Source organism: Ascidiella aspersa, chromosome 4 (assembly GCF_963924565.1).
Source record: "Ascidiella aspersa chromosome 4, kaAscAspe10.2, whole genome shotgun sequence".
Lineage (NCBI taxonomy): Eukaryota > Metazoa > Chordata > Ascidiacea > Phlebobranchia > Ascidiidae > Ascidiella > Ascidiella aspersa.
The window spans coordinates 13,139,459-13,152,698 of NC_139450.1; the positions used below are offsets into that span (position 1 = coordinate 13,139,459).

A 13,240-nucleotide genomic window follows, 5' to 3' on the forward strand; every position below is an offset into this window, starting at 1 on the left:
CTTATTATTTATATATTTAAATGCCACGCATGACTGCTTCTTGCTGAAATATGCAAAAATAGAATATTAATACATGTAAAAGGACTGGCACAACAGTAATGGTGGTCAACACATTATTAGATTTTAAAGGCATTTTCAAAGCCCTGCAACTGAAAAGGACGTCTCGAGGAAGAGGTCAGTTGTTAAAATTATCTAAATGTGAGGAGAGGTCGTGATGTTTACTGACAACGTGTCAGTGTCATTAAATAATTGATACACCCTTTCAAGGATTTTGTTACACCCTGACGGCAATTTGATAACAACCTGTCACCGATATGCTGACACCTTGTCATCGAATACTAACACCCTGTCAGCAATTTGGTGAAACTCTTTCAACGTTTTAATGATATCCTGCAATTTGTGCAAACATTTCAAGTGTCTTCAAAAATGTTCACATTTTTTCAGAGTGAGCACACAAGTTTCATGGAATAAATTAAGATAAATAGACTAATTTGGGCATAGTTCGGGGCCACTTCTATCAAATAGGCTACTCTTAACTCATCTCCTCTAACTCAACTTTTATAACTCTTCTCTTTTTAATCTTGTTTCTCTTTTCCTTCTTCTTACAACTCTTTTCCCTTCTTCTTGCAACTCCCTTCTTCTTGCATACGGTACTTCTACTTGCAACACGTTTTCCACATTTTCTTTAACTTCTTCATCCAACTCTTCCCTACCTTTTCCTCCAACTCTTCTTTAAATGTTTTCTTAAAACTCTTTCTTCAACTCTTTTTTAAAAGTACCTTAAACTATTCTTTCAAATCAACCTCTAAAAACTTTTCCTTAAATTCTTTCTTCAACTCTTCCACCGACTCTTCCTTTAACTATTCTTTCAATTCGTTATCCAACTTTTCTTCCAAAGCTCTTCTAACTCTAAACTCTTTTAATATTGCTATAAGTACGCATCCGTGCAAGTGCACACTTTGCCATGTGCACATTGTAAATGAAAGTGCGAACTTTTCCACGAGAAAATTGTTGCTCACATTGTGCGAAAAGCGCAGCGTAATCTGTGGCAATTTCAAAGTGAAACTTTGTATTCTTTTTATTTCTATATTATTATTAATGAATAATAATTAATCGCTTTTCGTGAATAGGCTACTGTTTAAAAGTTTACTGGGGTTGAGCTGTGCTATTTCTACAACAGGCCTGCGAGCTTATCATTTAGTCCAGGGGTTGGCAAAATTTGTGCGGGAAAAAAATTTTTGCGGGCTAAAGTGGTCTTTTCAGAGCTGTTAAAGGCCCGCTACATAGAACCACTACAAAAACAGGGTCGGACCCAGGATATTTGTTTTGAGTTGAAGACATTAGAATGACATCACAAATATACATCATAAAACAATTGTTCTGAGAAGCAGTTCTCGTACACACTCGTGCGCAAATATGAAGCTAAAATCCAGTTTAATTTCGCTTTTCGCGAACAAAGGGAGTTATTTGTTTAAATTGGTAAAACTTCAATTAAAAGGATATGTGACGCATATGGCACATAAAAGCATTCACCTATTGCTCGCAATGTGTCACACAACGCAAGAGTTACACGACGCGATAAACCAAAGATTATCTCCTTTTGGTTGAACAGAATTAATTTAAACTGATAGAAGTACTTAAAAACGTTCATTTTAAGTCACAAGTAACGTCATATAGTTTAGTAATTTAAGAAACGTGTTGTTGTTCTTAAACAAATCGGTGTAGTTATGCAACTAAACCAAGTTTATTGCGCAAAACGCAAAAAAATGCGTCTATTAGAACTCAGTTAGTGAAACGTTTAGCTGTGACGTAATACTTTACCTGTGATAATGCATAAAAGATTTACACTAGCTGAATGGTGGCACCCGAAACAACATAAAAAATTGGCACGAAACGCAAAAATGCATCTTAACATTAATCTTGTTTTAAAATTTTAATAAATGTTACAAGCGATGCAATAGCATATTAGAATGTTCAATGGAAATTACATTAAAATATATACTTTGGTCAAAATTGCTTTTTAAAGAAAGTCGTCCACACAGTGTCAGGCTGTGTACACCAAGAAAAAGTTAAATATTACAAAGAGCCTTTGATGCCGAAAACACAAGCCATAATGTAAAACATCCTACAAAGCAAAGAATATAGGCGCGAAGCGCGAAAAAATTTGCGTATACAATATACATGGTTAAAGTTAGCAAATAATAGCTTAAAGTTTGACAGGCACTCTTAGGGCCATATTTGGCACGCGGGCCTGAACCACGCCAAAATAATATAATTTTTAGCGACATCAAATTTTAAAATAAAGTGCAATGAATGTACAGCAATCACGCGGCCCACAACTATATATGACATAAACTACTTAAAAATAGCTCGCGGCCCACTAAAAATGACTCTGCGGCCCACATTTGGCACGCGGCCTACAGTTTTCGACCACTGATTTAGTCCTTTACAGTGGGCGACATGGCAATGTTGTGAACAATTGTTTTTAAAGACTTAAGTACCTTTCAAACAATTTGCAAAACAACTTTAGTCCAAGTCAAGTCATTTGCAAAACTCCTGCAAACGTTCCGTTACTGGTCCAAGAAGCCTCACAATAATAAATACATTTCTCTTTCTTCGAATGTAGGTTAACCTGTTAAACCTGGCAACAAAAAAAACATGGAAAACGTGGAGTTTTCTTTAGTTGCATTTTAGTCTATATGCAGGGTTGCCATCGACATGGACCCAAAAATAAGGACAACCAAAAAAATAAATTAGCATTTAAAACACGTTTTTGGAAATGCATTGTATCTACATGAGCCGTGTCATATCACATTCCATACTTTTTGCCAGAAACAATCTGCTCCAACAATTTATCAAGGTTTTTTTGTTTATTCCTGTTTATGTTGCTTGAAGAACGCTTTTTAAAAGAGCCGAACCATAACGCGATCGACCAGAAGAAATGTGGCGATCGAACGGTCGATCACGATCGAAATGTTGGTCACCCCTGCTTATAGCTTTACTAATTTAATCAAAAAGTGTCGACTGCACTGCGCACCCATTTTTCCTTTACCAACTACTTCGCAAAAAAATGCTGCCTTCGTCGCACCCTATTCTGCTGTAGCCTAAACAGCAGTAACCTTGTACTGCTGTTTACTGCTAAAATGTCGTCAGCTGTTCTATCATGGTACAGAAGCCAAAACTGCTGTACCACTGCCCTACCTTTAAGTAAAATCCAGAGACTTGTACGACATGAGAGTACATTTTCATTTATGATGTCATAAAATCTCGGCGCAAAAGCATAATTTTAGAATATTATTCAACGCCGGTTCCAGAGGAAAACGATTGAAATTCTGAAGTTATTGAAAATAAAACAAAATACGGACGCAAGTCGAAAACAAGGACATTTAGGTTTTCTAAGACCTGGCCCTTTAAAATAAGGACAAGTCTTAGAAATAATGACGGCAACCCTGTCTATATGGCTGTATTTCGTGGGTTAACAATCGCTTAACACATAATACACAATAAACATGTTGCAGCATTAGTTAAAGTGAGAACACCTCCCAATTTCCAGGTTGTGTTTTTAAAATGGGTATATATTGGAAAACCGTGATGTGTAAAAAAAGTATAGTAATAAGCTATTTATACCGCCTTTCGCCAGGAAGTTCGAGAACTTTTATAATAGGATGTACGATCTCGACACGTTTTCTGATTTACTTTATGGGTTAATAACTAGTAACTATACTCGACAAGCAATCACACATAGGTGAATAGTAGTGGTGTATAAGATGTACGCTTTTAAAAACAGAATAGAGACAACTACAGAATCCTATGCCCCCGTAGAGACTTGGGTATGCATGCCAAGATATGCCCAGAAAAATTTCGGCCCACGCAGAAATAGTAATCGACAAACGTTTTAAAGTTCTCTGCGCGAATTGGGTTCACACGGCTAAGTAGATTGTACTGTAATATAGGGCAAAAATGCCGTTTTGTTAGTTTTGGCGGGCGTAAAGTTTTCGAGGTCGGTTGTCGTTTTTAAAATAATGACTACCCCCGACAATTTAATTTTACAACAGTGGCTTTTTAGTTTTTTTAACAGCTCATTATATTGCAGTAATTACTGTTCAGTTTATACATCAAAACTTAAAAAAAAACAGTGGTTTGTATTTGGAATTTGCACATAGTAGGCTTAGCACCCGATTTGAAGTTACCTATATAACATACAATAAACCAAACAAAGAATTTTACACAACACAAATGCTGACGTAGAACAGTAAAATCTATGAATAAAAATGTAACGAAATTTATTAAGTTTAAATTAGGGGCTTCATGTTTTTCCTTGGTGTGAACTCTCTTGATTACAGGAAGGTGTTATTTCCTGGTGTGTGTCATTGTTCCAAAGGCAGACTCCTAAAACACGTAGTAAATAATTATTTACATTAAAGTAACTTTCCTTGTTAATTTTGTATTTGACATCCATTTACAACAGTGATCGGCAAACTGTGGGCCGCAGAGTCATTTTTAGTGGATCGCGAGTTACTTTTGACTTAGTTGTGAGGTTGCACTTTATTGTTAAAGTTAGTGTGGCATAGAATTTTTAAATTGGCTCAGCTTGGAAAAGGCCACGTGCCAATGTGGCCCTGAGAGCCTGTTAAACTATATTTTTTTCCAACGTTAACAATACGTAAACGAAACATTTTTTCAGGCTTCGCGATCCAGGCGCCGTGTAATATTTCACTTTAAAATCAAATATCACGAATCCGCCACTGTATCGTAGTGGTTTTACGTAGTGGGCCTTCAATAGCTCTGAAACAAATACTTTGGGCCGCGACAAAAAAAGTTTGGCCACCACTGATTTACAAGAACCTCAACAAAAACACCCGATCCGTTAGAAATTAGTGCATTCCTAAGCGAAAAGGTGTACGACAATTAGGGCATCCAATGGCAGAAAAGTCTAGACCTTTAGACCTTGAGGTCGTGGCAATGCACTAATTTGGACCTTTAGGTAAACGTAGATAAATTGAAAATATTCGCTGAAAATTCACAAAAGATTGCAAAAAGTGTGAGATGGCATTGATAACACTTGACCGTTGACCCACCCTAACCCAAACGCTAACCCGAACCCTAACCCAAATAAAGTGCGTTAATGTAATAATTATTTAAATGCTGGGGAGAAAAACAAACTTTTCGGTGGGCATAAGATAGTTTCTCGTCCATGGTAGGATTGTTACGTCACAAAATGAGATATTGGGGGCTTGGCGCCTAAAGCGTTTATGTAATTATTAATTCAACGCACATTATTTGAGTTCGGGTGCTGGTTTGCGTTTGGGTTTAGGTGGGTCAAGTATTATTAAACTTAATCTTTTTAAGCACATTGTTAAGTCAAATTAGTGCACTTTTCGAGACCTCAAAGTCTAAATGTTGGACTTTTTGCTTCTTTGGATACACTAATTGTCGTAGACCTTTTTGCTTAGGAATGCACTAATTTCTAACGGATCGGGTGACAAAAAAGACTTACGCTTCGTTTTAAAAACTCCAAACACTGAGGAGAAGAACTTGGGTCTGATGTAGCCATCCTTATCACCAGGTGACAAGATCACTCCATTGCTGGATTGGTAAAACTTTAAACCATCTAGAATAATAAGTTTTTGTTTAGTCTGTTTGTGACAATTATTAGTATTCCCCATAACCAATTTGATATTGATATTACACAATATTTTAAAAGTTTGTTGAATTTATACCAATTAATCCTACATATATTTAAGAAAAACTATCTGGAAATCAATAGTTTGTATAAATAAATGTTTTGTTTACCTCTCATTGCCTGCTCAAGGTTAATGTGAACAAAGACATTGCATCCATTCTTCACACCACTGACAACTTTGTTGGGATCGCTTGGCTCTGCTGTAGTCATATGAATGTGAATCCTCTGTCGATAAACATAACACAATCAGCAACCATATTCTAGCGCTGGAAGGTCAAAAATATTATGATCCAGAATTGTACATATATATGATCAACAGGTCTAAATTTTTTTTAGATGCACTTCTACAATATAATACTATTTGGTGGCGTTAGCATGACAAACAGAAGTCTTTAAAGGATTTCACTTGGTTATATTGCCAAATAAACCCAATACAGTTTGAACAAACACAAATGTAATAGAATACACATGGTAACACCTTCATCCTATGGAGGCCACTTCTTTGTATTTTTTCCCATGCACCTTGAAATGTGCCATGAACTACCACCGGAAACTGAGAAGGATCAGTTATTTCTTTTAGATCCAGGTCACTAACCTTAAAAATATGACAAACCTTAAACCACACAGTTGTCATTTATGTTGTTATTTTTTAGTTTATTTTTTTTTCATTGTCGTACAAAACATACAGTTACACTTTTGCTATACCTGTAAACTTCAACAGACGCATTTTATTATCACCTCAACTGTGTGACCTTGAGTGGCTTTGATCCAATCTTCTCCAAACTCATCAGTTTTTATTTCAAATCTTTTTTTGTTGTTGGTTTCCACTATTCGATATATGTCTGCCTTTGACATTTTAAACCGTGTGGAAAACATTTGGTGCTCTAGCACCTTTTCAAGTTGAACATAGCCCTCTAAAAAGGAGAAGGATTTTAACGCAATATTTTGTTATTTTAGTTATAAATTTTCTTTGTTTTATTAAACAAAATGTTGGCAACAGTATTTTATACAAAATTTAAATATTTTTTAAATACCTGTGTTGACTTTAAATCCAAATTTGTTGTGTCTTAATATAGCTGTTAGGGCTTTGCTGGCATTTATATCAGCATTTTTGTTGCTTCTAAAATATTTAAAGTTAGGTTAATAATTTAGATTTAAAATATTTACAGCAAGATTAATTCTAGAATTTCTTTGAATACGTAACTTACTGAGCAGATTTTGACTCCATATTTTCGATTGCCTTTTGTGAATTGACTTTCCGCCTTTTTTCTGCAAATAATTTAAGGTGTTTATAAGACTTAACCATATGTTTTCAATTACAGTTTACCAACCAATGATGTTATGCTTTTGTCCAGAATATCGCTTGTGGTTCTCTTCCTACAAGGAAATATGTAACATATTAAACCAGAGCAGGGCAAAGTATGACTGGCCAAGCAGTTTAACATGGGCCGCTGCTTATTTTTCTTGAAACACATTTTTTTCTGTATTTTCTTTGGTAATTTGACAACAAATCTGCTATTCTATCCCAGCCTGCTTTTTTTTAAAGTGTTCACTATAAAGTCAGTGAGGACAAAACACATGCAACATTTTACAGCATATGTTTGGATGTAGAATAACACATACACCACTCTTTCCAGGGACAGTTCCAGTCATGAATACGCAAAACTTTATATGTCACCTGTTTTCAAAGTTGGAAATTGTTTTTACTCTCTGAGCAAATCTCAGCTGTCTTTATTGTATGTTTTATGTGTATTTTTGGCACTTTACAGACAAAAAGGCACTTTTTGACTGTGGCACTATTATTACTTAAAGTTTACCTATTATCTATAAATGCATTTTTTGCTCATTGAACAAATATACTCTGTCTATCATCTAGGTGTTTAGATGATGCAAATAAACCTTGTAACTTTAGTTAAGTAGTAGTCATCTTATGCCGTAAATCCAGAAACTCTTGCCAAAATTTGAAATTCTGTTAAGAAAAGTCAACGTTCAATTTGTCTTGAAAATTCATTTTTTTTTTTCAACCTTATTTAGTTAATGCCCATTTTTTTGTTTCACGCTTTGAGCGAACTTTTCATGTGTTTTCTGTTAAACCTTGCAGCTGTTGGGTCAACAGCCCCCATAATCCATACTTTGATAAAGGCAATACATTAAGCAATGTGCATATATTTTATTTGAGCTTAATGCTTCACATCCCTCTCTAAATTTCAAGTTTTTACTTTAAATCAAATAGTCATAGTTTTTTCTGCTTTGCACCGCCTTATCTTTAATTTGACTTCTGTTGCATATTTGCACACACCTTCCAATGTAACCACAGGTTACTTTGGCATACTTGTTTTAGAACAGCACACTATGATACTATGTTGTGTGTATTTAAGATAATTTTTTGTCTCTTTCGACACAACATTTTATGTTTTTCATGCGGCTGCTGTAAAAACTAATTGCTACCCCTGCTTTAAACTGAATTCAAACATTTTTCAAACTTAGCAATTATATATATATACATATGCATTTATAATTAAAACAAAAATTTTAACTAAAATAGTATTATGTAAAACAAAAAGAGTTGGATGAAATAATAAATACTAACAATACAACACGTATTCAATTTCATACTGCGAAAGTCAACTTCAGTTTCCAATAACCTATTTTGTTTTTCTAGTCAAAATTAAATATGTTTTTTATAGGTTTGCATAATTTTCAAAAAAAAAAAACTGTTTCCTGCCTTTTCTCCCAGTAATAATACACTTACCAAGATGTATGAAGCAATGGTTTGATAAAACCCAGTTTGGTCTGTTGAACCGATCTTGCAAATCACCACTTTTTTCAAATTCTGACTTTTAAAAACCCATCTTGTAAAAGTTTTGTTAGACAGTATGTCAGTAATAGACCGACTTGGAGGATTGGATCGCCCAAACTTGACCAATGTTAGATGGGGATTATATGGATCAAAATTGCCTGCAGGGAAACAAATGTTTGATGTTTAATAGAGAAAAAATAAAAACATGCAAAAAGAGATTTATATTAACTTCTAAATACAACTCACTCCTGGTCAGTTAGCTTCAAACTTTTTTAATTGCTGAATACCATTATCTTTAAATTACAAATATTTTCAAAAATGCAAACCTCTCATGTCAATTCCTGCTTCACCAAGCCTATTTCTTAACTCATTAACAAATTTATAAATGTCACGACATTCCGTTTGTGCATATATGACCGCTTTTCCAAAATTTCCAGTTGATTTGAAATTTGCAAACAAGGGTCCAATGGTACGACAGACTGATTCAGTAATCTAAATTAACAAATATTAATTTTTAACATAATCATAAAAAAAAACATTATTTTATCACACAAATTACCATCTTGACTTTCTCAATATCCTCTTCAGTTTGAAGCTGGCACACACAAAATGTTAAATGCAACTTTGCAAGGGGTATGCAAGCTTCTTTCAGGGAATCTTTTACATTAGCCTTTTCTGCCTCTTTGAAAATATTGCGTTGGTATGCAAAAACACTACGACGAATATTTTCATCATCCACTTTGATTCCAATAAAATAATTAGCCCCACCTAAAGAATATTTAACAGTCAGTTTATTTTTAATCATAAATTGTATTTTTTGTATGTTTATAAGTTATCGGAAAATGCACAATGTTACTACAGTGTACCAAAATTAATGACAAATATTTTTCAAATTGGTCATGTCTGTGTGTTTTATTTAAAAATATCAACACTTCACCAGTTTATTTTTCGAAAATTGGAAACAAATTTGGTTATACAGACTCTCAGAAAAGGCCATAAGACTACTCAGAAAGGCCAAAGTGCATATTAGAAAACAAAAAATAGCTAATATCATCATACCTTTTGGTTTACTAATCTTTGGAGTAGCACTTGGTGTACCTTTTCTATCTGCAACTGTGTGGTTTGGATCTTTCACAACTTGTTCAAGTATTGTATTCAAACAATTTTCTACATCTAACTTAACCTGCTCTTCTAAAACATCTTGTAGTTTTAAACTTCCAGCAGTTGAACCAAACACATGATCAATGCGGTCGGTTTTGTCCCAAACAGTTCTTTTTCTATATTTAAAATATTGAATTCGATGTTGTGGAATTGCAAGAATGTCAGGACCAACATCGGCAATGTGTGAATCCCAGTCAAACTCACTAAATGGCTTTTCAACCACTCCAACAAATCTATCTAGATATCCAACAGAAAAGTCACAAGGATTTAAAGAATCATCCCATTTGACCCTAAATCCAAACACAATAAATTAGGGCGCTGGTCTAGAATCCTACGACAACGCTATTTTAGTACAATGCACGTTTTTATGTCTGTTCCAGATAAGTTAATAAACTTTGAAAGAAAAGAAAAACATATTACTTGTTAAAGTTTACCTGTTTATTACATCCAGGGCCGTTTTCATCGGCGGCTTCTTTCGAGAAGATTGCTTAGAGCTTTTCATGGGAGTTTGAAATTTGGGAGCAAGAATAAGATTTTCCAAAGACAGCTGATGTTTGCGAGTTTGCTCTTCTTTAGAGTCTGATTTTTGCATATCGGCCATCGTTTCTAATCTGAACGAGCTCTGTGTCTTCGACATTCCCTTTAAATGTAATAAACAACCAATGCGCCGCTTTCTTGTACTTCCTTCAGCGTACTCACCTTTTATATAAAATCTGCTTGTCTGTGTTTCCTAAAAAGCTTTTGTTGACGGTTAAAAGACTATGGCGTAATTCGGTTATTTCCCATTCACAAAACTATGTTCACATAATTGCGCAACAAACATCGTTTTTAAGAAAATAAAAGTGAATCAGTACAATGATGAAAGACATATTTACTCGTGGGTTTTTATATTATCTGCATTAGGAATGAAGCAATAGCCCAAAATACCACGTTCTTAATAATTTATAAGGACACAAAATGGCTGCGACTAAAAACCATGTGTCATTCACTTTGAACCTTGTCACACCATGTTTAATAACCCAGCAAAAAGTGACTTTTCGAAAAGCAAGATTTGTTTTACGTCTAATTATTTTTAACTCTTTAAAATTAGCTATGGCAACATAACGTCAGAACTGAAGATTTCATAACCAATCAATACAATTTACGCAAAAAATTGGTTTGTTATTTTTTGATAAAAATTTTGTCTTACACTTTCTCTGGGTTTTTGTTTCCTAAAAGCGTTAAAAGCACCACTCTTTGATTTGGCTAAATTATGAACAAATTATTTAAAAAAATTATATTATTGTTGGGCCTTGCCTTTATTGTCCATGCTGGTATATCTGCAGCACAACGTAAGTTATATTACTCCTATTCTTATATAACTTATTAAATATTAGTAATGGTGTGTAACAAATTGTCATTATCATTGATTTTGTCTACTGATTATAAGTTCTGCCTAACCAATTGTCTAAACATTTCCAGATCGCTCATTTGTTCGTTTGACAGAACAGGAATTTCACTCCTTGCCTGCTGATGTAAGATACTAAGCCTATATGTTAATTATTTTTTTTGTAATATTTAATATATTATCAAAGCCATCACAAAATCGAATTTCGCAGTATTCATTTTGAGGCGATTTTGACCAGCGGAAACGGTCTCTCAAATTTCTCGAACTATCTACAAATTACAACAATACCTATACAACTATGGCTATTTTCACAGACCAATAAATAGCGTTATTTTTAACAAATGTGAACAAAACATTTCCGAACGGTAACTAAAGTCAACTCCATAAAAACTGGCCATTGGATTTTCATTTTACTGCGAATGGTTGCTCCTAACTGTACAAACGCAAGTGGCAAGTTTAGATAAAGGCCTGTCATGTGGCGACATATTTATAGTGCTTGCTTTAAATAAAGCTAAGCAGTGCAGCAGTAGCGTTTTTTCTTGGATCATTACTTTGCAATCATCTTTGCGTTATCACTAGGGCCATTTTTATTTCAACCTAAAAAAAATTTTTTTTAACTTTACTTTTATCAAATTTTAACTTTATTTTAACCTAACAAAATTGCTTGTTTGTAGAGACCACAGTCTTCCTTGAATTGATAACAGTTACCCAAACATAATATTTTGTTGATTACAGACCCAAACGTAAAAAGTGCATCAGTTTTTTTTGGCGATAGAGTTAGCTTGCTTAGGCATTTTTGTATTACAGTATGTCAGTAGGCTAAAATCCAATTTGTTGATCTTCGAAAAGACCGCGTTTAGGAAGATAAAGTGTTTTATAAGAATTATTTAAATACGTAACAATAAATAAAACAATGGACAATCTGCGATAAAAGTTATGGCTGATCCAAGAGGGCATTGTTGTGACATTTTGCCTGCTTTTATGGGTTAATATGGTTTAATTGTGTCGCAGTTCCTGATTTACAATGCTCCCACAACGATTTTTACAAAAATTACTCTCAAGAAACACAAAAACTTTGTAAAAAGCCATAATTTGACAAAATTTTAACTTTATTTTAAATTTTAACTTTATTTTGACCTATAAACTTCTTACAAACAGTTTCCTAGGTGCTGAAAACAACTTTATTCTTTGATTCGTGGACAGACGAGGTCCTTAAAATTTTAACTTTATTGACTTTTGTGGGCCCTAGATCACTATGTACCAATCAATTGTTAATTGACGTGCAACCAATGTGTATTGCCAGATACAGAGTTTGCAATTTTCATAAATTGGTTAAGTTGCAAAAGTACCATCTCCTTGTATACTGTAATGGCCTTAAAAAAAATGTGCTAAGAGGTTACATAAGGCCAACTTTTGGTCAAAATTTAGCAAGGTTACACACAGCGTATTTATCAAGTATTGGTTACGCATACTTGCAATAGTAACTATGTGTTATTTGCAGCACATTATTTGACTACATAACAGTTCACGTTTGTAGGAAAGGAGAAACTAAAACAAGTTTTATAAATCATACTGAATTGCTGAAGAGTTTATTGTGTTGCATTGTACTCACTATATTGGGAAAATATAAGGTTTTAGCAATAACCTGGTATTTGTGTTATTTAAGGCAAGAATATCAGTTTCATGTTGGTTGCCTGTAAGAAATTTTGCATGAACTAGGAACTTAATATGCAGTTTTACATTGCATTAGCAGAAACAAAGTTGCCTTGATGCGTATTTTGAAGAATTATATTGTTTACACTTGCTGTTGAAATAATGGCAACATTTTGACCAACCTTAGCCATATATCACTGAAAACTATTTAAGTAAATTTACTTTGTGCATAAGACAAAATGTTTGTTTTGGTTTTAAAGCAAATGAATGATTTTAATTGAAATACAGAAAGAAATTATAATTTTAAATGCTTTTTTACTAAACAAATAACCCCCCAAAACACTAATAATCATCCTATTCTTCAATTTAGATTGTTCTTCAATCAATTCTCGGCCTATTTCTCACATCCTGTGGGGTGTTGATGGTGTCAGGCGAATTCAAAGACATTCAAATCAATGCTGATATGAAAACAAAGTCTTTTGAAACAGTTGGAAACAGATTTTCTTTTTGCACATTTCAGCATCGCGGAAGAGTTCTGCACTCGCGCTCCTAAACC

At 34.0% G+C, this 13,240-nt stretch overlaps 2 protein-coding genes across 2 annotated transcripts; one reads left to right on the forward strand and one right to left on the reverse strand.

Annotated features, from left to right (window-relative positions):
• Positions 1-3,232: 3,232 nt before the first annotated feature.
• On the reverse strand, positions 3,233-10,361 carry LOC146147983 (uncharacterized). Its single transcript, XM_083386836.1, has 13 exons — positions 10,079-10,361; positions 9,543-9,934; positions 9,043-9,251; positions 8,810-8,975; positions 8,436-8,641; positions 7,015-7,060; positions 6,892-6,952; positions 6,718-6,803; positions 6,422-6,597; positions 6,162-6,278; positions 5,794-5,908; positions 5,498-5,611; positions 3,233-4,389 (listed from the first exon to the last, which is right to left on the reverse strand). The coding sequence occupies exons 1-13, from the start codon at positions 10,279-10,281 to the stop codon at positions 4,307-4,309; spliced, it is 1,974 nt and encodes a 657-aa protein (XP_083242962.1). The 5' UTR covers positions 10,282-10,361; the 3' UTR covers positions 3,233-4,306.
• Positions 10,362-10,670: 309 nt separating this feature from the next.
• LOC146147984 (ER membrane protein complex subunit 5-like) lies at positions 10,671-13,237 on the forward strand. Its single transcript, XM_083386702.1, has 3 exons — positions 10,671-10,975; positions 11,106-11,158; positions 13,055-13,237. The coding sequence occupies exons 1-3, from the start codon at positions 10,897-10,899 to the stop codon at positions 13,235-13,237; spliced, it is 315 nt and encodes a 104-aa protein (XP_083242828.1). The 5' UTR covers positions 10,671-10,896.
• The last annotated feature ends 3 nt before the right edge of the window (positions 13,238-13,240 follow it).

Coding starts and splice junctions, on each gene's coding strand:
- LOC146147983 (XM_083386836.1), bottom strand. CDS start 10,281: ATGTCGAAGACACAGAGCTCGTTCAGATTAGAAACGATGGCCGATATG. Junction 8,642..8,809: donor AGCAGGAATTGACATGAGAG/GTTTGCATTTTT, acceptor GTTTCCCTGCAG/GCAATTTTGATCCATATAAT. Junction 6,804..6,891: donor ATGGAGTCAAAATCTGCTCA/GTAAGTTACGTA, acceptor TAAATATTTTAG/AAGCAACAAAAATGCTGATA.
- LOC146147984 (XM_083386702.1), top strand. CDS start 10,897: ATGAACAAATTATTTAAAAAAATTATATTATTGTTGGGCCTTGCCTTT. Junction 10,976..11,105: donor TGGTATATCTGCAGCACAAC/GTAAGTTATATT, acceptor AAACATTTCCAG/ATCGCTCATTTGTTCGTTTG. Junction 11,159..13,054: donor TTCACTCCTTGCCTGCTGAT/GTAAGATACTAA, acceptor TCTTCAATTTAG/ATTGTTCTTCAATCAATTCT.